The sequence below is a fragment of the Sinohyriopsis cumingii genome, chromosome 3 (genome assembly GCF_028554795.1).
Source record: "Sinohyriopsis cumingii isolate HCF-2022 chromosome 3, ASM2855479v2, whole genome shotgun sequence".
Classification (NCBI taxonomy): Eukaryota; Metazoa; Mollusca; class Bivalvia; order Unionida; family Unionidae; genus Sinohyriopsis; species Sinohyriopsis cumingii.
In genome coordinates this window covers 128,454,089-128,479,890 of record NC_142963.1, presented here as the reverse complement: position 1 = coordinate 128,479,890, position 25,802 = coordinate 128,454,089, and the positions used below count along the sequence as shown (strand labels likewise).

At 35.7% G+C, this 25,802-nt stretch overlaps 1 protein-coding gene across 3 annotated transcripts in view; it reads right to left on the bottom strand.

The window, feature by feature from the left end:
• The window catches only part of LOC149803820 (uncharacterized), a 101,807-nt gene extending 76,452 nt beyond the window's left edge, over positions 1-25,355 (bottom strand). For all 3 annotated transcript variants that reach the window (XM_089953632.1, XM_089953633.1, XM_089953634.1), the window contains exons 1-4: positions 25,256-25,355; positions 23,716-23,797; positions 21,780-21,918; positions 12,019-12,197 (exon numbers count right to left, since the gene is read on the bottom strand). In XM_089953632.1, the coding sequence (XP_089809758.1) occupies positions 12,019-12,197; positions 21,780-21,918; positions 23,716-23,797; positions 25,256-25,320 (465 nt within the window). In that variant the 5' untranslated portion in view covers positions 25,321-25,355. The remainder of the gene's footprint in view (positions 1-12,018; positions 12,198-21,779; positions 21,919-23,715; positions 23,798-25,255) is intronic.
• Between the last annotated feature and the right edge of the window lie 447 nt (positions 25,356-25,802).

Below are 25,802 nucleotides of genomic sequence, written 5' to 3'. Positions count from 1 at the left end.
TTACTAGTTTTTAGCTGAACAAGATACTGACAAGAATGCTTGCATGGCGGGGTTGTTGGGAGGGTTCTTAAGTATTGTGTTTGGGTAAGTTTACTCAGAGAAACAATTTACTTAAAAATTTGCTTTCTCCTTTGAATACTTTCCCAAATCATTACATCAGGAGAATAAACATGAGGAGGGAAATGCTGAGCATCCAACCTCTACCTCAGACATTCTTCTATGGAAGAACAGATGAATTGCCCCATGCAAACAATAACCCATTCTCCTAATTATATAAGCAACACAGCTTGGGGTCACTTGACATGTGACTAACATACAGCTAAGAGAAACACTGAACCCTCTGATCTGAACTGAAGAGTGTTCAGGTTGACAACGGCTTGCAGCTCTCTTACCCTGCATGCAGAAGCTAAAGATATCAGGAAACGTTACTTGTATGATAATGACATTAGCAAAGTGAAGGATAACGATTGGAATGGTTTGATTCGAGTCATGTTAAAAACCAGGATTGGTTCAATTTGGAGACAAAATGAGGGATATTGGCCAATTGAGACAAATATTGATAGGTGTACATCCCACTCAAAAACATGTCTGCCACAATGGATCCAATATCATTAGGCAATAGCCTTTGATAGAGAATGGGGCCCCACTGTTTCTCCTCGAAGAGCCAGAATAAAGGTTTGCGAGTCGAGGGATTAAGGCATGCAGAGGGACAGTGTTGTTGTTGGTATGGCACCAGTCCCTGAAAAGACGCCACTTTCCCTAATACGCCTTCTGAGTGGATGGTCTTCTTGTTCTCAAGATTCTCTCCACAATCAAAGGTTTGAATTCTCTCACAAGGTTGTTCTGATAAGAGCCAGTGTGTAGAAAAAGAGCAGGGTCCCGACAGGGAAGGACCTGTGACCGTGGATACTGAGACAATTTGGGTTAGTCCGAATCTTCCTGGGCATATCTACTGCTAGAATGAGTAGATCAGTGATCCTGGACTTGTCCCATCTTAGATGGCTATCAGAATCATCTTTCCATTCTGACTCCATAATTTCTGTATTTTTTCCACACTTGGCACCAAGGGAGGGGAGGCAAATACCCACAATCCCTCCCAAATGATTGATAGTGCATCCACAGCCCAAGCTTTTGTGTCTGGAACTGGATAGACAAAGGTTGGTAACTTGTGATTCCACCTCGTCGCCAAGGGCTCGATCATCATACACCCCCCAAGTGCACAAAGACCAATTGATGGAGAGACCTTTCCATGTCAAGGACTTGACTACTTCTGGATTGAGTCTCAGCCATGACATTGAGTCTGCTGGAAATGTGTCTGATTGGTATGTTGATATGGAATTTGTTGTACCAATGCAGAAACTGCCAAATCAAAATACACAGGTCGGTTGATTTGGTGTCTCTGTTTGAGGAGATAGGTCACCACCACAGAACTGTCAGACATAATGAGGACCATTTTTGACTCAGATTCGATTTTTTCAGAAGTGAAAGGCATTGATAACAGCCTTCATTTCAAGGATGTTGATATTCCCCAGAAGTGAAGGTTGGCAACAAGTGGGCATTCTCACCATGTGCATTGGCGTCGGTACCTACAATTATTTCCACTTGGGACTTCTCCAGTGGGAATCCTGTGGTCAGCTGACTTGGGTTGGCCCACTGACGCAGGAATGATTAAATCTCAGGCTTGATCATGACTGTTTGATCAATAAGAGAAAGTGGCACCATTGTGCTGGCAAGGTCTGCATAAAAAAGAAGGCACCAGCAGAATCAAGTCTGCTGCTGCAATGAATAAACCATGGAGTTGCAAGAACTCTCTCACAGTGAGTTCCATCAATTCTGGTAATGCAAACACAAGGGAGCTGCAATGTAATGAACGTCATACCCAGATGGACAAAGTTCTGGGATGGAAGGAGAACTGACTTTTCCAGTTCAATAAAAGGCCCAGATGATCAAGAAGAGAGACCGTTCCTGCCTTAAAGTAGGATAGAACCATTTGTTTCTGTAGGATTTCAACCAGGTATGCTGCCATTATTGTAAATGATATCAAGCAGAATAGGAAACTGATGCAATCCAAAATCTGAGTAAAAGCTCAGGTGCTGATGTTGAGGCAAAAGGGAAGAACGATGAACTGATAAATTGTGTCACGGTAAGCAAATAATTGAGAAAATGTTCGTGACATAGGGTGGATAGGGATATGAAAGATATGCATCGGTCAGATCAAAACCGACTGCATACTTGTCCCACTGAAAGGAAGGTTGGATTGACTTTGCTGTCTCCATCTTTAATTGGTTGAGGCAACTCCAGTTCTTCAGCTGAATGCTTCCGTACTTCCGCTATTCTTCCTCCAAAGCAAATGGCAGACATGCCAACCCTGACGAGTCCATCTCAGTATTGGGCAGTTGATTTTTTTCCGTAAGATTGAACAGTTTTCAGTAAGGTGAAACAAAATATCAATAACTGCTATGTAAAGCTAGAAAACAATTAAAAGTTTGACACATCGATGATAAACATTATGTTCAACTGAAAAGTTTGTAAAGTACGTGTGGACTTTATTTACCACTAGTACAGTTGCACAAACTCTAGTTAGAATCCTATGCAGCTCAATGGCTTGTTGCTATCTCTCAATCTGACCCTTGCAATCCTGGATGTTACCTCCCAAGCGTGGCTATTGCCATTTCACATGATGGCAACAATCATATCTCCTGCAATGAGACATACTCAAATTGGCACACGATTCCCAATTTTCATAATTTTTCCTTTCTAGCAGATATTCAAAAAAATATGAGTACACCTTTTTATTCTTCTGTGTTGATTATTAACACTTTTCTAGAAGCTTATTTTCCCTTTTGTCTTAAACATGCATCACTTTCTGGATGCCATTTTTTTAACATTCTATAATCAACAGCTTGATCATGCAGACGCTTCACATGAACAAATAGGAGCAGTTTAAAGCGTCTAGGGTGCTTTTCTAAAGTTAGTCTGGTTCCCTGACCAATTTTACTAATTCTAAGATGAAACACAGATAAAAAAAAAAAAACGCAGATGAACCAATTATTTGGACTTTTTGGCAATGATAATTTTTCTGTAGTTTTGCTAGTATGCCATAAGTCCGTATTTTAAGGTAATTTTTGTAAGACTTACGGCAAAATTGTAAGAGTTGGCAGGTTTTAAATGGTGACCCAAACCAGGTCGTCCAGAAATGGAGGGTATGATAAGATTGGAGAGACATGGATTGCATACATGCGACATGTTTTATCAAGAGTAGATTGTTAAAACCTATCAAAGTATTGACCATGGTATGGTCAGCAGCCCAGCTCATTGACCCTTGCAATCCTGGACGTTACCTCCCAAGCGTGGCTATTGCCGTGAGTCTGCAATGACATCCCGAATAAGCTCTGATAGGCATACATTAGATTTGTCCGCCCTATAAAACAGATGAGTATACATATAAACAGAACTACATTCTTGTCAAGTGCCAGGAGATCAGTTCAGAAGGCTTGTCACCATAAGTCCGTCTCTTCCTCCTTATAGAAATCTATAATTCTTTAAAGCAGCGATATGGGGTAGAGGGCATTCTGAACTAGCCAACACCTTAAAAATGTCCTTGATGGCAGGTTGAAAGCTAAACTTCAGTCTTTTCCATGGTCAGATCTGAGTAAGATGTGAAGGATGGTGGATTTAAAGGAGGTCAGCTGAACTCACTGTGCGTCGAGACCAAACTGGGTATACCTGCAGTGCTAGAGAAGACATAACAGGTGGTTTGAAGATTCAATTCGATCCCTATGAAAACGTCACCAACTCTCCCATTTGGACAAGCAGTGAACATACAGAAGTCTGGCACTGCCAGCTGGTTTGTCCAGTGAATGGTCAGCCTGGATGCTGGCAGTATAGATGTTCTATCTATTACCGGTACTGTTTGCTCCAAAGGCCTGACTATACAAATTTCTCACTAAAATCTCCATCACAGAAAAGGAAAGTCGCAGACAGTACAGTTGGATGGACGGATCTGTCACTAAGAACCTTGTAAATCATAAATGGATGGACTGATTCAACTAAAAGGTCCCCATGCTGGAATGGCTTGATGGACAGTGATGGTGCAGCTTTAATATGCATTATATCTAATGTATCCGGTGTGAACTGCATGTAGTCAGCCCAGATGCTGACAGTATATATGATGGTCCAGCAATTACCGGTACCGGCCACACCAATGGCCTGGCTGAACAGACAGATTTCTCATTGAAATCTCTGGAATAGTAATAATAAGATGCCAATAGCATAGCTAGATGGACAGATCTATCACCAAGACACCCACCATATGAACTATTTGGCTTGACCATTTTAACAAAAGGTTCCCATGCTGGGACAGCTGGACTGCCAGTGTTGGCTAAACAGTTGGCAATGTCAAGAGGGACAGTGATAGCTGAATAGCCAGTAATGGTAAGGCAGTATTAAGAAGGCCATGCTTGAACGACACATGCCTAGTGGGCTGCCTAAAATTGGGGAATATTCCCCAATTAACTGGTATCACCAACAATAAACTATAGGTTGTCTTTCCTTGATTTATTCCATCTTTCCTTCCCGTCAGTGCCAAAAGGACAATTACCATATTTACCGCATATGTTGGGACACGATAAAATAATAAAAAAATTCCTGTCCCAGAACTTATGGTGAAACATTTTTTTTCTCACTTTGGTCATGTCCCAAGACTTAATAAATGAAATAAATTTGTATTGCATTTGTGCTCCCCTCTCCACGCTGCAATAAAATTGATAAACAAAACGCTTAATTGATAATAAAATGAAAGAAACTAACCTTGTGTTATCATTTATTTCTTTTTTCAACATGAGCATTAAAGAATAAAATATTTCCATGAAATCCGTATGAGTAGCGTAGGCTTCCATATTGTAGCGTGTATCAATTATGTCCGATACCACACACCATGTTGTTCACTGACATGAACATTGAGAAACAATTGTGTGTGGTTGTGCTCAACGGTTTGAACATGTTATCCAACTGAAAACTGGAGCCAACAAAATCGTAAACAAGAGGGAAATAGTCAACCGATATCATAAAGATGCCATTCACGCATGACACGATGTTTGGTGACAAATAATCAAGACTGAATTATATCCAGTCTACTGTATGAAAGTATCTCGCAAATAAAAATCATCATTTGAAAACACATTCACTTGAGTGCAAGTGACAGTCTTTTCACCAGCTAGGGTTACATAATTATCCTTACTATACCAAGCACATAGAAGCCCTGGTGGTGAATAAACATGACTGGCATCAAGCAGTTAACTCCTTCTTTGAACCTACCAACAGGACATCAAAGACAAAAGGTTATTTTTATTACAAAGTAGGCCGATCTCTGAAGCTGCCTTTGGTTACTTTTTTTTGTAAGGATATCAATACAAAGGTTATTTTATTGCAAAGCAAGCCGACATTAGAAGCTGACTATGAATTCTGTGAAGTGAGCCGATTTTTTTATTTTTTTTGAATATACAAAGATGGCCGAGATATGGAAGCAAACTTGGGTTCCTTTTCAACTGCATTCATGGGAATTTTGAAAATAAATTGAAACAATGGAACAAATTTTAAAGCAACACAATATAGTGCTTTGTGCACAGATGTTGATGACCCAGCGTCACCCAGAATATTTGGAGAAAATAAAATCATGTGATGAATTTGTGAAGGCCAGAAGAGAAGCAAACGATAGGAAATAATCAACCGATATATTGAAGACAACTGCCATTCATGCATGACATGGTGTTAGGTGCAAAATAGCCAAGATTAATTTATATCCAGGTCTACTGTAGGACAGTATCTCACAAATAAAAATCGTTATTTGAAAACACATTCACTTGAGTGCAAGTGACAATCTTTTCGCCAGCGTAGGTTACAAAAGTATCCGTAATATTTACCCGTAGACATCAGTGCACCTTTGTATTAATTATTACTACAGATGCCAAGAACATATAAGCCCTGGTGATAAATAAACACAACTGGCAGCCAGCAGGAAACTTCTTCTTTGAACTTACCGACAGGACATCAAAGACAAATGTTATTTTTATTACAAAGCAAGCTGACTTTGGACTCAGAAGCCGGATTTTTTTAAAGGATATCAATATAAAGGTTATTTTATTGCAAAGCAAGCTGACCTCGGAAGCCGACTATGGACTCTTTAAAGGGTGCCAATTTTTTTTTTTTTGCTTTGAATATACAAAGACAGCCAAGATATGGAAGCTAACTTTGGTTCCCTTTCACCAAAATTCATGAAAATTTTTACAATAAGTGAAACAATGTTAGTTTTTAAAGTTACACAATATAGTGCTTCGTGCGCGAACATTGATGACACAGCATCATCCAAAAAAATTGAAGAAAATAGAATCATGTGATGAATTCGTGAAGGCGAGAAGAGAAACAGATTATTTCGCCAACAATATGATCATTAACATGGATGAAACTCTAGTGTACTTTGATCGCATTTCTGGATGGACTGACGATGTGATGGGCGTCAAAAGTGTGAAAATTAGCAAGACTAGTGCAGATTTGAACAAATCTTACTTTTGTTCTTGCAGTTTCTGCTTCAGGTGGTGTGTTGCCTCTAACAATTTTTCATGGTATGAGAAAGCTAAAAAAGTATTCATGTACCAAAATAATAGATCGTACGTGTGCAGGAGAAGGGTTGTGTCAATGAGATGCTGCTGCAGTGGATTAAAGAGTTATATCTCAAGTACAGTTTTATATTTTTTTTAAAAAATAAAATTTCAGTTGGAATGCAATTTCAGACATGTAATTTTCGAATGATTTAAAAGGTGCCCCATAACTTACAACTCGTAAAAAATGTGTCCCAGAACATACAGTGCACAAAACAACTACTTTTAAAATTAATTTATGGTGTCACAACAAATATGGTAAATATGGTACTCTGAATACGCATTTCGTGCATAAAGTAAACATCTCCTGAAACAATACAAGAGAAATTAGTATGTAACTGACTAGCTACTAGCATAAATTGGCAAATCTGTCAATGACTAATCAGCTAAAATGGTTGCTCAGACTTCCACTGACTACACATACATAGTATAAACAAAACAAGAGTCATGGTAGACTTCCATGCTATGAAGTTGCATATAGATCATTTAAATTGACATTCTGCTGAAACAAAAAAATGCAAATTAAAGCAAAAAGCAAGTAATGTATTGAATTACTAAGCTGGTAAAACACTGGTATAACTAACAAAGCAGTTAAAGTATCATATCATAAACCTATGGCCTTGTTATGAACTTGTGCTTAGTTAATAACTAAACCCCAATTTTATCAAAGGAACATGAAATACGAATAAACTCAGCATTAATATGACGCAGCACTTCAGAATTTCGCTAATAAGAGTTCCAAAACAGATGGAATAAGTGAACAAAGTCAAAGATATCTGAAATCATAATGACCTTGTATAGGTCAATGATGACATGGTGGAATAGTGACCTTAAAAGATATCTGAAATCATAATGACCTTGTATAGGTCAATGATGACATGGTGGAATAGTGACCTTAAAAGATATCTGAAATCATAATGACCTTGTATAGGTCAATGATGACATGGTGGAATAGTGACCTTAAAAGATATCTGAAATCATAATGACCTTGTATAGGTCAATGATGACATGGTGGAATAGTGACCTTAAAAGATATCTGAAATCATAATGACCTTGTATAGGTCAATGATGACATGGTGGAATAGTGACCTTAAAAGACCAAGTCTCAAAAGATGACAAAGTCACTCAAAAATAGGCAAAAACTCTAAAACAATGTATACAACCTGCAGCAGATCAATCAATCTGCACAATAAATCAAAGGAATGTTGGATGGGCCCACAGGAACCCAAAACTGGCAGGACTGTTGGAGGATGCATTAAATGATGCGTGGTTGTACAACAGTGAAGCTAAAAGCTAGCAACACCTGGCAGTGCCAAGGGGAAGTAATGGGCAAGAGTTAATGCACTTTTCTATTGCTCTAGACTGGGAAAGACAAAGTTCATCTTTTAGTAGGCCTGTAATCAAAAGATAATAGGCTAACATTCCTAATGTAATGTGAACGTATTCAAAGGAGAAACGAAAATAATATTAGTCATACAAGAAATACCATTTTAAAAAGCAGTTTTTTTAACTTCCAAAAGCACAATGTGTATGCATACACAATTATAACTGCTGTGGTGTAAACAAGTAATAAAATACCACCAAAACGCTCCAAAATTAATGAGTGAAAAGCTAGGTCCATGCATAGCCATGATAAAAAGTATTAAAACTTCACAGATATCTTTCATTTTGAAGAACAAGTAAAGGTTTTAATGGGAGTACTAATCCTAATGGAGCACTGAATTCTACTTGCATAGTCATCCGTCAGTCTTCCTTTCTTCTCATTAATTTTGTTTCTTTGCTGTCTGCACTTTATTAATTCTTCTGTTAATTTCTGCAGGTTTGATTTTGCCACGTCCAAAAGACTATGGTTACACTGATTTCCTTAAAGTTCTTGTTCTTTTCTGCAGAATTCAGTCTTTCACTGGCCTCTGCAAACAACTGGCAAACCTTCTCAAGCTCTTATTAAAATGCCCCTTTGCTTTCAGTTCTGAATCATTTTCTGCTAGCTTTCTTTTCTTTGTTCTTTTTCATTGCTTCTGTTGTTTTTGTTTGAACAGGAGTTCTGACTCAGCTTTTTCCTCCTCATTATAATTTTTGTATGTACTGTGTGATTTCTTCACATCATCAAATAAGCTCCAAGTTACTGGAATATCAGCAAAGTTTTCCTTGTACATTTATGACAGCAACTCTGGTAAATCTCAGTCCATTTACAGACTGGTCTACAAGGTGTGTTTGGTCTTCTGTCAATATCTTTATTTGATAAACTTGTTTCAAAACCTGCATTTTCATGAACCAAACAGAACCAATTCATCAACTTTCTCAATACTTTAGCATTCCTGTCAAACTTCTGCTCTACCTATTCTCCAAAAATACCAAGATCTCTACTGAACAACATGCAGTACACATGGAAAAAACTACTAGCCCTGGAAAACCTATGCCTTTAAAATGGGCATGAACTAAAGTTGTCAATGGGTTTTTGGGTACTCGCACGTTCACAATTACCCAGGTAATAAAATGAGCCATAGGGTACCCATTTACTGTATACAAGTTTTCTGCCAATGCTTGTTAAGACAGCACTCACTTTGTTTTCAGCTGACAATCCATTTGACTGAGCCTCAAAAATGGGTACAATTTCAGTACCAAACAAAGTTGTGACTCTTCCTGTAATTAATTGACTTTAATGCCATAGTTTGTTTTCCCATGTGACAAACCTCTGATTATGCCGCAAGTGTGGCTCAGTGGCAAATAGAAGAGGGTGGTTATTTCATCTTGCCACACAAATGACGTATTCAGTTGCAACCTTTAATAGATTTCTCAAGCTGTATTATCAAAATGTTACTTACAAAGCCAATGCTCAGTCTCTAAATAAGCATCAGCATTTTAGTGAGGCTAAGGAAAGCAAGACGGACATTATTTCCAATAACTATACAGTTTATGAGATGATGATGGAGGATTTCAAAACAACAAAAATGTGTTTCCTATCTCAATGGCATTAAAATTAGGGGAGATAGAATGTTCTTTTTAAACACTGTACATATGTTTGTATATATATATATATATATATATATATATATATATATATATATATACACACACACACACACTCATATATATATATATATATATATATATATATATATATATATATATATATATATATATATATATATATATAATGTACTAAGCACTTCAAGTAATGTGCAAAACTGGCTCAATCAGATGCACAAATCAATTCGGGATTTTGTATTTTAAAAAAATTATCTTGTTGGAAAAAAGTGCTAGGGTCAGATGACCAGGAAACATTTTTTTGGGAACTCAGACAATAAGGTTGAATTCTTGGACTTTGAAGCAGATGGTGTTAGGTATTGATACATATCAGATACAGAGAGTTAAAAAAATGAGGACTTCAGGTTTGTAAACATTTTATACAATTTCCTGGTGATCAGATACCCGGGTAACCTATCATTCAGATTGACAGGTACCCAGTTGAAGTTTTCTAAAATTCTCACAGCTCTAGTGCAAGCCATAGAACCAAACAGTCACTTTAATAATAACTTTTTTGCTTTATATATTTTGTGATTCATTTATTGCTCTTTCAGAATATAGTATTGTCTACTCAGTAATAACTGCTGGTGTTGGTGGAAGCAGCCATTTTAACCAGCCATCTCCTTTAGGCATCATTATGTTTCTCTAACACCACAATTTAGTCACAGTAGGTGAAATTAACCTAGAGGTATGCCAAAATTCTCTATTATATGTTCCATGCAAATGCATATAACTTATACCTGTCCCACTTTCAGAAGTACTTAATAATTGTATAGCAAAACTTAAAAGTTTGTCCATGAGAGTGCCATAAGGATTTCTAACACTGGTGAGATACAGGCTGTCAACAATAGAATTATATTTGGGTTACCTCTTTCTCACAATCCTACATGTTTATGGATGTGTTTTCCTGAGTTGGGGTGCGCGAGTGAGGGATTCTGATGTTTAACATAGTTTTAACAATTTTTCAGTCATATTGCTACAATGTCTGCAGTGTGGCAGTTTACAGTGATGTCTAGCACTGGGGCATCATGCCACAGACATGTAGCATGATGTCCAACCCAGTCACATTATCCTGACACCACGTTGACCAGTCCTAACACTGAGTGAGGCAGCTGTTAGTACCATTTTTATGTCTTTGGTATGACACGGCTGGGTATCGGACCCACAATCTCCCACATCGGAGACAGACGCTCTAACCACAATGCTACAGATGCGGTTGGGGAATAGATCCATCTTTGATCATATGCCTGATATTATAGTGTATGCAAACTTGCAAATGCTCCCTGATTTTCATCATCATTTTGCATCGTTTTACAATAATCAAGATAAACATTAATTGCAACACATTAACATCATGTAGCAATTAGTGTCTCACAAGCAGGATCTTCTGCACCGATTGACCAAGATACAAAGATTTTGTACTCCAGTTTTGATTTTAAAAAGTCGTTGCTGTAATTGCTTTCCTTCTGAAACTCATCTTGTCATTATTATTTATTTTATCAAAAGAAAATCAGTTCTAGTTCCAAGTTTAATCGAGGACAATATTATTACTTTTTGTCCTGTTTATTCTTTGGGTTGAAAGTAGATTTTATGCTTATTTAGTTGTTCACATTCCTATCACAGCAAAATCCATTTTTAATACAAAATTTTGGGTGATGAGCATTGTATTATTTTGACAGTCTCTACCATGGTTGTTTTAACGCTGATTCACCTCATTTGAAGTTTACACTTAATTTTTTCAGTGCACTATATGTATATATCTTAAAGCGAGCAAATTTTCAAAGGGTATTTTGCCAATTCACAGTTGCCTAAATATTCACTCTGACCCTCATTTTTTTAAATTCAGGAATGGAAAACTAATTTTGCAAAACTAATTTATCTTTCATTATGCATCTAAGTAGGACAGGAAAATTTAACCAAAGAGTCAGAATTTTATGCCAGACACTAAGCCTCAGGTCAGATGTAAAATTCTAAACATCTGGTGGAATTTTCCAATCTTATATTGCTGCATATAAAGGATTTGATTATTCTCATGTCCCTATAAGTGAATGATCATATTTTTCTGCATAGAATAACAATGGGGAATAGCTCTACCTTTCATCATGTGACTGCTGTTTTTCATCAAACGAGCTTCAATTAAGATCGAAGTTCACATACAAAGGCAAAAGATTACAGAATTACATTGTTAAAAACAATATGCAGTAGACAAAGTGTGAGAAAGAAATCCAACCCACAGGGTGAATAGGAACTCCTGCCTCAAAATTCTAACTGAAGGTGGGATGCTCCTATCCCACACTACCACTGGCCAGACAAAACTTAAAAAGCTCTGCCTCACCTCTGGTTCAACACTGGTTCTGACGGCTGTGTTTTTATGTGACAAAGCTGAATCATCTGCAGCAGGCTGTTCATCAGCAGCAATAGATATGGAGTACTTTTCGACTCTTGCTTCCCCTCCTCCTCTTGCATCCACTCCTCCTGCATCAAATTCATCTTCTTCTCTATGCTCATCATTGGCTACAAGTAATGAATAAACAAAATAAAACTGCAAATGATTCAACATTATGATAACATGACAATTGAAAATTCAAATCCTACAAACATTTACAATCACTTTGGCTCACTTAGCTGTTCTTCCATGCACAGAGGTCATGCTAGCTGCGGTGTGTACAAAATAGTCCCCTCATCAGTGAAATTCACTTCAACATGTTAGGAAAGTGAATTTGACTTCATCTTGTAACAAACTGGCACCTACCCATCATAATCTACTGCCAGAACCCATTGATATGCTGCCAAAAATAGCTTATCTTGCATAGTATTTTCATTATCTTGAGAAGCAAAAACTCAGAAACATGCTTTGAAGTTAATTTTTGCACTAATCTGGTAGCCTTGCGAGCCCTCAGAGATACAATGTTTTTACTTCCAACCATTCTCTTTAAACATGAAACTCTATAAAGTGAATAAAATCACAAGACTTTTCAACCCAAATACCAAGTACTTTATCACTAAGATATTTTGGAGACACAACCAGGAAGAGATAATTGAATTTTATCCATAATTACATTCCAAATGTGACTGGAATGAGATGATTTGGCTTTGACATCAACTGTCTATACTCATTTATAAGTCAAGTCCAACTGCAGGCAGATCTGGGTCATTGCAGTTTGTTAGAAGTAATCAGTACAACATTGATCTGCAGGTACATTAAGCAAGTTCTAATCAGGGTCTATAATGTCTGCAGTTAGATTCAACTTAAGCACAAGTATGTATGGTATTAGTCACTTAATTTTGACATTATCATCAACAGGCATTAACAAAGATTTGCAACAGATCTTCAGATTCAAAATAGAAACATTTTAATATTTTCACCAAGTATTATTGTGAGTATTTTGAGACTAGCTTGCAAAGCCAATAAAACACCAGTTTTTAAGTTGTTCTGCCATTACAAACTGTGATAAGTCACTTCTTATTTTAATACCCATCACTCTGCCCTATTTAGACAGGAAATAATTTTGATTCACTGGTAATACCTGTCTTACCAGGCCAGTCACAATAACAAGTTACAAAGCAATCATCAAGGCATCCTGAATTAGTAGAAAAAACGATGGAAAATTCAATAAATGGGACAAAGAACAAGATGAGAATATTCTTAAGGCACTAGTAAGGGAATAAAATGACATGCAATTATCTCATGTACTTTGGGGGTTTTGCCATCTCAACTTCATCAGAAACTACATGTCATGTTCAGAAATGCTCATATGGACCCCTATATACTGGCTATGTGAAATCATGCTAGTTGGACAAGGTTTGGAAATAGGCAGTAGGTCCCTGAAGGACAAATACTGTCAGAAATTATCAGGGCTTTTGCCGATACTCTTAGGGTCAGAACATGACCATATCATTTCTTCCAGTCAGCTTCTGTCAGTTATTAGTGATGGCTCAAAAGATACGTCTAACAAAGAGGCAGAAACAGTATATGTTCTTTTGCATGCAAGGTAAATGTGATCAATTTTTGTATACTATTGAAATTAAACTCTTAAACCAACAATTAAATTTTAGATCCATTCTAGTATATTTAATTTTGTTAATTCAATAATTCACTATTTTTTGTTACATTTAAGCTCAAATTTTTGGTATAACAAAAATGTATAAGTGAGACAGTGAAATCATCAGTCGTGCCATAGCAGGCCTTATGTCAGAGAGATATGGGAATGAATGGATGAAAAAAACTGTTGCAAAGGGAATGGTTGGTGCATCAGTGATGTTGATGCTGCTGATGAAAATGATGATTATAATGATGATAATAAATACCACACAAAGATTTGTCAGCATTACAAAATAAAGCATATAAACTGTTAATTTAATATAAACTGTAGCAAAATAATAACCCTGTATGTGTGTTTAATTTTATTGTATAGATTCACATTTTTTTCGTTAAGTTTAACTGTAAATGAGGAAGATCTTCTATCTGTCAGAAGGACCAACAGTTTTCAAAAGCAGGAAGACCTGTGGGCTTCCTACTTAAAAAAGTTAGTGTTGAACCATACTACTCCTAGTTCAGATCCAAAGTTCCAATCATGGCTTTTCTGGGGAAAAACAGGATAGACCACTCTTCCCAGTTAATCCATTACAGTTCTATTTGGTCATGTCAGAAGGGAGAAGAAAGGATAAGAAGCATCTCTTCCTACTTATTATGGTTTTCTCTGATATATCAGCATACACCAGGAGGACTGTCCTTGCATTCAAGAGAGTTTGTCAATCCCTCACTTAAAAGGATTTTCTGTTCATGAGAATTAAAGCCCATGAAGTCCTACCTAATGCAACTTCATGGGTCTGTTTGAATTATTCTGGAGGATGTTATGAGCTGCATTTTGGTAATCAAACTTCTTTCTCCTTTTACCTTTGGTCTTTAGTGCACAAGTGTGAAGAAACCTTTTACTTTGAACCCAATGCTGCCAACTTACAACAGGACTAACTGTAAGGGTAAGTACATTGTTTTTAAACCAGATTTTTGAGTGATCAGACTCCTCTGAACTGGCAAATTTAGCAATTCAATAGTGACAGGTAATGTATTACTGCTATTAAAATAGTATGTGGAAGAAGGACTAAATTTAACAGCATAATACTTAGGTGTCACTATTGCAAGACCCATCCCACTTTCAGGATCCAAATCTAGTTTGGGTTCAAGTCCAAGAGGAACTATATCCTTCACGAGCCTATGATGTGGTAGTCTGGTTCTGGGTTTTCTCTGTTGTAGAATTCTAGAACAGTCTGTCTAATGAGAGAATGGAATTTTGTGCACGATGAGCTTATTCTCATCCGAGAAGTATTTGCATGGATTGCAAGGCCCCTCTGTAGAAAATGTTCTACTCTGCACAATTTGATATAAAGGAAGTACTTAGGGGATTTGGCACCAATCCCAGTATCATGGGGCGATAACTCTAAAATGTCACCTATGAAGGTAGGCAACTTTTAGCTTCTAAGCTAAATTGTTTGAGCCTGGAAGGGTTGAATTTGTGAGGTAGTGTTAAGACACTATGGTATAAAGCAAGTATCAGAAAAGAGTGAAAACCAACAAGTTTTGTAAACTTCAATAAATAATTTATTTCCCTTGAACACAAAGTGAAAATCTGAAAAGTACTTACAGTATTGAAAATTAAATCCCAAATAGTTCTAGAAGTTCTGTCCAAAAGTATAAAGTATTCTGAATGAATTCCAGTAGAGTTTCAAATGAATTATAATCTTGAATGTGATGATGTCACAACAGCCTGCAATAGCATTGATGTACTAACAGTCTTGTTGTATCACAATGATGTAACCCAAAACGTCTCTAAATGTATTCACAATAATCCCAAATTACTAATAGACCAAAATTGTTAATGAGCACTCCAATGAATAATTTAAACAAATAAATCCTCTCATATTAAAACTGAACACAACTAAAAAAACAGATTCCACTTTAGAAGTTAAGATCGGAATAAGTAATTCTAATATAAACAACCTTAATATAAAAACCAAAGACACAATAACATGACCAGGACAGGATCAAAAGTTCATTTCTGGAACATTCTAAGTTGTCAACAAGATTTGGTCTTTTACTAAAATTTGAATGTTATTGTTGTTGTTGTAGGGTTTAGCACCAATTTTCAGCACAAGATAGGCTATACATGGCAGCCAGCTTAACTGGTGAAAGAAAAACCATGGAAAACCCCAGAAAAAAACACCTACCCACGAGAAGCTACTGGCAAGCTTTCTCAAGTACTAACGTTAGCAGAGCCTGAGACTCGAACCCACGCAGACAGTGGTGAGATGGCAGTGATCCGGAATGGTGGGGGCTATAGACCACTCTGCCACTCAGGGCCCCAAAATTTTTAATGAATAACATGGCAAATATCAGGCAGACCAGGAATTCCTGAGGGGTAAACTAATGTCCTAATTCCAGTAAACAAGTTTACCTACAAATAATAATCATCTTAAAATATAATGCACAATTGTGAACATAAATTACCTATGTAATATGTTCCTTACAACAAAAAAATGATAGGCCTAAATTCCTACCCTCAATTATGGACAAAGGTGAACCATAATGCAGGTCAGCAAAATAAACCACAGAATAGAAATGAAATATGCATAACAAGTAGTAGTAGTAGTTCTCCTAAGATATCATGATTAGGTAAAATATCTGAAAAAGACACTGTGAACTTACTGCCACCTGTTCTTCTTTGGAGTCATACTATGGCAATTAGAAACTGAAATCAGCTCTAATTTCAAGTATAGTATATACTTGCTTATAAATCGAACTTTTTCTTAATGAAAATTTGATTCATGCTGAACCAGGGCAATCTTATAAGAACAACACAATAATACAATTTTTATAATATATGGCTAATGTTGGAATCTCACAATGTTTGTATTACACAAAAATATTGTGAATTCAACATGGTTCCCACGCTTTTCTCAAGATAAATTTCCATGATGAAATTATTTTTTTCAAGGTTCACATATAACCATTACTGAATGGAATAAAAGAACATTTTAGATGGCAAAACATGCATTTTCTAAATCTAAAGATATTTCTCTTTCAAGACTCTCCAAAACATCTAAGTCCAAAAAAAAGATGATTGTGTACAAAACCACAAAATATATCACACGAAACAAGTTTAATTATATTCATATTAATTGGCATGTAAAGTCATTTCAATGTACAGAATAATAATTATAACATTATTTTGCTGACTTGCATTATGTAGCCAAGTGGGAACAACATATTGAACATAAATTAATTTTGTTTCCTTTCAAACCTATAATTCTAAAGAATTATATAGCAATATACACACACACACACAGATATATATATATATATATATATATATATATATATATATATATATATATATATATATATATGCATCCTATAGAAAGTAAACATTTCCTATTACAGTATATAAAAAGCAATAAATGCAAATAATTAAAATCATGTCGTCTTAAAATGAAAAGAGTTTAACCCTAAATTTGTCTGTCCCAATAAAATCCCAAACTAGATTTTTCAAACAACTAATCTCCTTAAGACAATCTGGTTAAAAATCCATCATTTAAAAATATTTTCAAAACAGGTTGATTTAAATTTTGACAAAAGACCTTCAAAATTATATACTGTTGTATAAACAAGGACAGAATTTTCTGTAGAATCAACTCGTTTTCTTGTAATTCGTTAAACCAGTCTTCAAGCCTGTATTGATACACGAGCTCATATCGTTTTTTAAATTTCTCATTTCAGCTCTGAGATTCAACAATTTGGACAACAAATATAGCTTAAAACGAATAGCAATCCGTTTTCTAATTCGGGTTTCCATGCATTGCGACATATGGTAGTCACTTACCAGTGGGCCTAGCAAATTTAAACTGACATTATATCGACTCATACCTACATCAAAACGTTTGAAAATTATTTATTTTCTCAGAAATGGCAAGTATTATAAACATTATGTCTTTAATCCGCTGACAGACTAGACAAAACTATGGCATAGATGAAACCTGACCCTGTGCTTGCCATTTGCATTACTAGTGACATGACTTCACAAATCTCAAAAGATACATCGAAGTCCAATAGTCACATGATATCAACAACAAACTCCTTTTCAATGTTGTTGTAGTGAAATTCAAATATAGTAAATGAAAGCAGATACTTTTTTTAAAACCCAGCAATCTGGTAAGTCTGATTTATCAAGCAGAGAGCACAAGTCAACATGGTAGTCACGTGATACAACGAAACTCCAGAAGTTGTTCTCTGAATATATAAATATGGAGAACTTTGTGTTCTTTCATTTATATTTTTATTAAAATAAGTATACGACTTTCATTTATTATTTGTTAATTTTTTCTCTACAACATTTGAAAATATGGATTTTTAGGATGTGTGCTCATGCGACTAATAATGCAAACTGCAAGTACCAGGTCACATTTCATCAACTCTGATTTTAATACTCATAATTTCAGAGAAAATAAGCAATTTTCGTCTTCATTTCATGCATGTATCACTCGATCTAATGTTTAAAGTCTGCTAGGCTATCCGGTAAGCGGTTTTGCTTTGCCACCATGATGTTTGCCTCTTGTGATGCTAGAGTGGTTTTCATAGCTTCCACGTAGGGTTGTTGTTGCTGTAGGGTTTAACGCCAATTTTCAGCACACGACTTTCATTTAATATTTGTTTATTTTTCTCTCTACAACATTTGAAATTGTGGGTTGTTAGATTCGTGTACTCATGCAACTAGCAATGCAAATCGAGAGTACCAGGTAACATTTCATCAACGCCATAGTTTTATCTTGTCTTTCAGCAGATTAAAGGCATAACAATTTTATGACTCACAATTTCTAAGAAAATAAGTAAGTTTCAGATCAATTTCATGCATGTATCACTCAAGCTAACAACATTTAAGTTTGCTCAGCCATCCGGTAAGCAGCTACACTTTGCCACAACCATGTTGGCCTCTTGTGATGTTAGACTGGTTTTCATACCTTCTTTGCAACTAAAGGTATCTAGCTGACTCTGAAAATAAAAATCTACCAGACGAATCTATTACAATGAGTATTTGGATTGACTCAGCATAGCATATATGTTTATTGCAAGCACACAAATGATCCATTCTGCACCCTCCAAATATTCTGGTTAGAACTTGATTAATTTAACTCACAATCAGTTTAGTTACAACACATTTACGTCATCGTTTCGGGCATCAAGTGGTGTCGGAAAATTCCAGGGTTTTCCCCTGATTTTCATCAATATTTGCGAAATTCCAGGACTTGTCACGGTTGGGGAAATAATTATAATTTCTCCAGATTTTTTTCAAGATCTCCTGGCTGCATGGGAACCCTGTAACTTACACAGGCATATGATATTATGATATCTACCCCTAACAAGAGATCAATTTATCTAAATCCCAACAAGTGACAATATTCACTCATGCACCCCATATTAAATAGTCCTGTATGTAGATAACTAAAATCTGTGTGCAGAAACCATTTTTCTTCTTTCAGTCACAATAACCTTGACCACAGACCTTTTCACCCCCACATCAATAGGCTTTCTCCTACCTGCAGGTGCAAGCCATCTACTAAGATTGGTCCAGCTCTGTCATGTAGAACTAATGTTTTTGTGTGGAACAATTTCTCTTCTTTCAATCATACTGACCTTGACCTTTGAACTCAAAATAAGTAGGCTTCTTCCTCAATTTAAGTGCAAGCCATCCACAAAGTTTGGTAACTGTACATGCTGGAGGATTAAAATCTTTGTGTGGTAAAACAAATTCTTATTGTCATCAGTGACCTTGGCCTCTGACATTTTGACCCCAAATCAAAAAGGCTTGTTTTTACACAACATGCAAGCTATCCACAAGGTCTGGTAATTGAAGAAATGGATAACTCAAGTTATTATATGAAAACCATATTTCTTCTTTCATCCAGTGATCATGATCTTTGAGCTTTTTAGCGCAAAATCAATCAAAAAGTGCTCTTCTTAACTCACCGTATATACTCGCGTATAAGCCAAATAATTTAGGAAAAAATAAATGCCTGGAAGGGGGTGGGGGTGGGGTCGGCTTATCCGAGGGACAATGTGTACACTTGACAGTTTTTAGGTCTTTTTCTTGACTAATGTAATGGCTGTAAATCTTGAGACATGAAAAATTAATTTTCTCCATGTCCTAAGACAGAGACATGTAAAAAAGTAACTTTCGGTGACCCGACAATTATTAAACTGTTATAAAGTACTATGATTGATTTTGTTATTATTTTGCATGTGCATATTTTCTTATTTCTCCAACACAAGGTTAAATAAAGGTAAATACAGACTTCATAATTTGCTGGCTGGTTGAATTTACCAGAGAGACCATGCTGAACAATAATGTACAGTACCTACACAGTGCAAAGCGTGCATAGCATGACTTAAATCCTTACTTATTCACAAACATAGGTGTAGATTTTGCCTTATTCACTGTTTCGACCCAATTGCATTCTTCCAGATAACATTTCAGCTATTCCTTAATAGCTGTTTCATTTACGTTGAATCACGTGCACACGAGTTACTCATTTTCAGTGATATAAGCGATCCTACAAATTGAGGTAATATTTTTGAAAAGGTACACGTTTATTTGTACATGGCACATAACCATTATTATTTACATGTTCACGAAGAGTGGTAATAATAAAGGTTAAAATTCTCATATAGATCAACTAAGATCAACATCAATCAATTTTAGTTTTGTTTTAGCTGAACAAACATAACTTTCCACACAGTGGAAAGCTTGATGTTTCGGTGTCTCCTAAATTAATATTGGCGAATTTGTCTTTCATTTTGTGACAGCAATACAGGCCAGTTAGTCAATAAAACCCTGAACCTGGCTTGTGATAAGAGGGAATTTTGACCGGTAACTATACCAGTTTAACATTGGTATATACAGTATAAAAATGCCAGGTGTTCACTCATGTAAGTTTCTTTTGTGGGAATGTAGCTATTGCATATGGAGTTACAGCATTCATGGTGATCGTTCTTGGGATTGAAATTAATTGTGGTCAATTGTGTTGTTGTGGTTTATCTTTTGTTCTGGTCTATTTTTTATTTTTGTATTACTGTAGCGGTAAAAATAATCATTAATTTACGCGAATAATGTTCAACTTGACATTCTATTTAGTGAAGAAGCGAATGCTTTATACTAAAACAATTATTTAGTCACAACAATAATTCACAGGTGATACAACAGAACATATATGACTTTTCTTGTTTAGAAGAAATGAAAAATGAAGACATATTGTAATATTAAGGAGTCTCTACAAAAATCATAAGATATTATGAAATCGGAAGGTAGGCGTAAAGTGACCCCAAAATCCAGGATTTTTCCCCCCTCCCGGCATGAAAGTTGACAAGTATGGTGTAAGGTCGCTTACACCAAAGCAAACTAGAACTCGGCTTTTAAGGTATTAGCATAATTTTCAAAGCATTATTTCCGAAACTTTATAAGAAAACAGAAAATTAAATAAATTACTTTTCAAACAAGTTCATACCATTTCTTTTTAATAATCATGCATACCAACCTCAATATAAGTACACATGTAATTTTTTAAATACAAGATTGTCTAAACAAATGAATTTAGAACTGACCTCGTGCACCCTGAGATGCTTTGGAATTGTAAGTATGCTTATACGCGGGTCATGCACTTTTTAGTATTTATACCTATTCAGTTTGGGGGTCGGCTTATAAGCGAGTCTATACGGTAATGCCAAGTGAAAGCCATCTATAGAGTTTGGTAACTGTAAATTGTGGATAACTCAACTTAATGTGTAGAAACAAAATTGGTAACTGACAGAAGACATCATAACATAATTCTTAATGCATGCATGTAAATAAAAAAACTTGAAGGTTCACTGGGCAAGAAAAACATGATATTTCCCTTTGACGTGCCCTCGATATTTGATTGAGGCACATAAATGCAGTAATTTATTTAGTTAATTGTTAATATATAGATGGTAAAGTTTCATAACTAATTTTAAATATATTTAGTTCAATGATCACATTTTTCATAAGTGGTAAATGAAGCAGCATGTACCCAAGGTTCCATCGGATGGTAGTTGTAAAGCCATGGGACTGCTGGTCACAACAGGTTCAGCATTTCGTTTCTTGTCAACACTTCCAGGATGGTGGAAATGGGTAGGGCTGGTAATGATGCATTCGGCCCTAGGGCTAATCTGAAGTGAAATGTCAAATGTAGAACATTCCTGTTACCAAAACTATTACAATGCTGAAAAACATTTATTCTGGTTAAGGATTTATCTACCACTATCAAAGCAAGAAAGTTGCATGGTGAGTGGAGGATCAAGGGTTTGCCACAATTTTTGTCCCAATTCTCTGAAACCTTAATCCCGTGTGCCCCATGAGGTGTACTTTTTCATCAGGAAAAAAAAATCACAAAATATGTCTACAACATTTCTTTAGTGGATGCCCATCCATGTCTGTGTTGGCAACATCAATGGCCCAAGCCACTACTGGTGATTCAAATTATAATATGGCAATCAATATTCATTTGAAAACAATGATATGGCATTAAGAGATTTAATTTTTGTCATACTTTGTCAGGTTACAATGTCAAGTCTTTAACAGATGTTAGCATAACATATTTTTGAGGTTAAAAACACATGGCAATGAAGATTTAATTTATTCTGAAGGTTAATTAATGACAAAAGAAACTACATTTATGCAAATACAAATTTGTAATTTAAATAATAATTTATTAACCTGAAATGAGAAGTACTTTTAAAAAAGGGGAATCAATTGTAATAGATGCTGGTAGATAATTGGTGAGCAATAAGATTAAATGACAGCAAGAATCGGAAAGGAAAATTCTATGGTGCAGCTCATTTCAGGTTAACTATATATTTAAACATGTAAATGTTTTTACAAGCTACCCGAGCACATGATAAAATAATTATTGCAAAAACGTAAATGTCCATGGAAAATATGATAGTAGAATTCACACACTATTAACACATTATGTATTTGAATATTTCTTTGTCCACTTTAAAATGTTTAAAAAATTTCAAAACACAGCTGCTCAGATTATTGAGTTCAAAGAATTGAACACACCACTCCCATGCTCTGTAACCTCCACTGGTTACCTGTTCAAACCAGAATCAAACACAAAATATGTTCACTATGCTAAATTTGGTTGACTGGCACATGTCCAAAATATCTATCCAACCTCAGCCATGTGTACACCAACTCTAGAAACTTACACTCCTCTTCTCATTGTTCCCACTGTTCAAATGAAGTTGTACAATGTTTATTTTGCATACCAGGTCCCAGCTATTTGGAATGAACTGCCCATTAATCTTAGACACAACTTCACAAGTACACTATGATCTCATTCAAGAGTACTCTTAAAACTCACCTATTTCAACAAGATCAGACTTACTAATGTTTACTTTCCTAATTGTCAGAATGATTTTGTTTTGTAATTTCATGATGTTTGTTTCTGTAATCTTGTTGTATGTGTATTTTGTGTTATCTGTTACTGTACAGTGCTTAGAGCTTCAAAATATTTGACACTGTCCACATTATTATTTGTCTGATCCCACTCACCCCACCCCTGCCAAATATGGAGGGTGCCAGACACAAACCCCTACCCTTGCAATCCTATGTGCAACACTGGTACTAAAACTAGTACTAATATTGTTACTATCTATGTTACCTATCTAGAGAACTTAAAAAATAACTATTTCAATATACACATGTAGACAGATAAACACCTACTGAAACATAGGTCTGACAAGTACTTCTGTATATATCCTGATCTTTAAAAACAAGTATCTGACCCCAAGTTTATGAAGTTTGAGCCCACTCATGGTTTTCAAGAACTAGTCTGGAGTCAAAGCTTTTTAAACTGTTCCATGATTCATTTTAAACCATTTATCAACAGGAAGCACATTTAGCCATCAAATCATCCAGAAAATGACCTGAGGTTCTTGCCTAATGGATACTGATTTTACCTTTGATGTGCTGATTGAAGAAGAAGCTATGGAATCCAGATTGTGGACAAAGTTCCATTCTCTTTTTGTTGTTTTTCGCCTCCTGAAGAGAAATAACACATTTTGATAAGAATTATTTACTTTTTTCCTATTTATTGCACAATTCATGTAATGATGTCACTTGGTCGTACTTGATTTGACAGACCTGTACGTTCCGGAGATTAAATTCGTTCTGGAACGATCAGTTGTTATCATACCACCTCCGTTTCAGAACGATCAACCTGTCCAATAAAGCACGACCAATTGATGCATGCTATAACAATGTACAAGTAAATAATTCGTATAAAAATCACATAAATCATTTTATTTTGCTTTATATTGTTCAAACAAAAACAAATAATAATTTGTGTGTGGAAACCGATATATACAGAGAGAACATGTAAATACATGTGTATTTCGGTTCATCAGTGTATTTCGGTGTTTCTATAGTCTGATAATACAAACCCATTTGTCTGTACCCACATACCAATTTGAATAATGGAAACATTTAATGTGATAAAAAGCGCAAGGAACTTAGTCAATTCATTCATCGATTTATAGTTTCTAACCTGACTGAGTAGAGTGGCCCTAACACCGTCATCTTATGCGCGTTTCATGCTTAACAGAATTTTTCAGAGTAATAGACGGACATTCTTGGATCCATTTCCAGTTTCTGGACAAGTCCATTTTCAGCAAAGGGGTGTATCATGACAACATATGCACATACATAAGTCATCTCCTTCCGATATTTACAATGTCGAATCAAGCAAAAAAAAATAATGACAACTACAAATTTGCTTTTCATGTGGATTTAACAAGCGGTTTAATTTCTATGTTCACGTATGCAGAGTGATATAATTCCAAATTCTCAACGTTGTGTAATTTACGCAATTATTCAGCAGTTGCTGAACAGGATGAACTGCATCATTATGTTGTCTGATGGAAATAAACTAGCCTATAGTGTACGCAATATGTCATCATGTTAGTATGGAAACTCCGTTAAGCATGAAATGGTGCAGGGGATGCCAGCATTTAGTACCATTCTGGTCAAAGTCAGGTTAGAAATTATAAATCAATGATTCAATTTACTTAGTTCTGTGTACTTTTTATCACATTATACATTCGCGTTTTTTAAATCGGAAGGGGGGATGCAAACAAACGGGTTTGTATTATCAGACTATAGTACCCGCTAACTATGGGTGAACATATGGAAATAGACAAATTTTGACAAGCTTGGATGTTAGAAAAACTCTAGCTGGCAAAGAATTTGGAAAGCTTTTAACCATTTTTCAACAATGAATAAATTAAGCAAATAGACTTGAACTCTTTATATGGTGATTTCAAAGTTTCACGCAATATTATCATATTAGCGTTACAAGTCATGTTAAGTTCACGAACTATGGCAGGTGTGTATAACCCAAACTGCTCCAGGCGACTGCTAACCACCAACACTCAACTAATTTCCCCCTTAAACAAGTCTGAATATAAACAGAAAATTTTAGTTTCTATTGATGGCACTAACGCGAAACGAAGCTCTGGTCTCCATTCTTCTTGCGAACCTGACAGTCCCAACAATCCTTGACTCATTTTGCTAAGTTTAGTTCAGTTATCATTCCCGCCAAATGACTATTAATATTTTTCATGAGGAGATTGATGAAAGGGGGGTAACTGCATATGATGCATGACGTCCTTGCTATTAAGGATGGGATATTTTTGAAAATCCAGAATATAAATACTCTGTAAGTTATACGGTAATTTTGTTTTATAAGAGCCATACCATATTTTATATGAAGTATTGGGTGCCATATCGAAATAACTCATATACTGAGTAATAATCCGCAGTGTTGTTATTATTATTATTATTATTATGTATGTGTGTGTGTGTGATGGAAAGCAATGGCACAAGTCCACGAAGAACATTAAAACAAGGTAAACACTATTCAATACATAGTCTAGAAAGGCGAGAACATTAAAACAAGGTAAACACTATTTAATACGTAGTCTAGTAAGGCGAGACAAGGTTATGTGCATTGCGAGGATACTGTGAGGTTATGACAAACTGGTCTGGT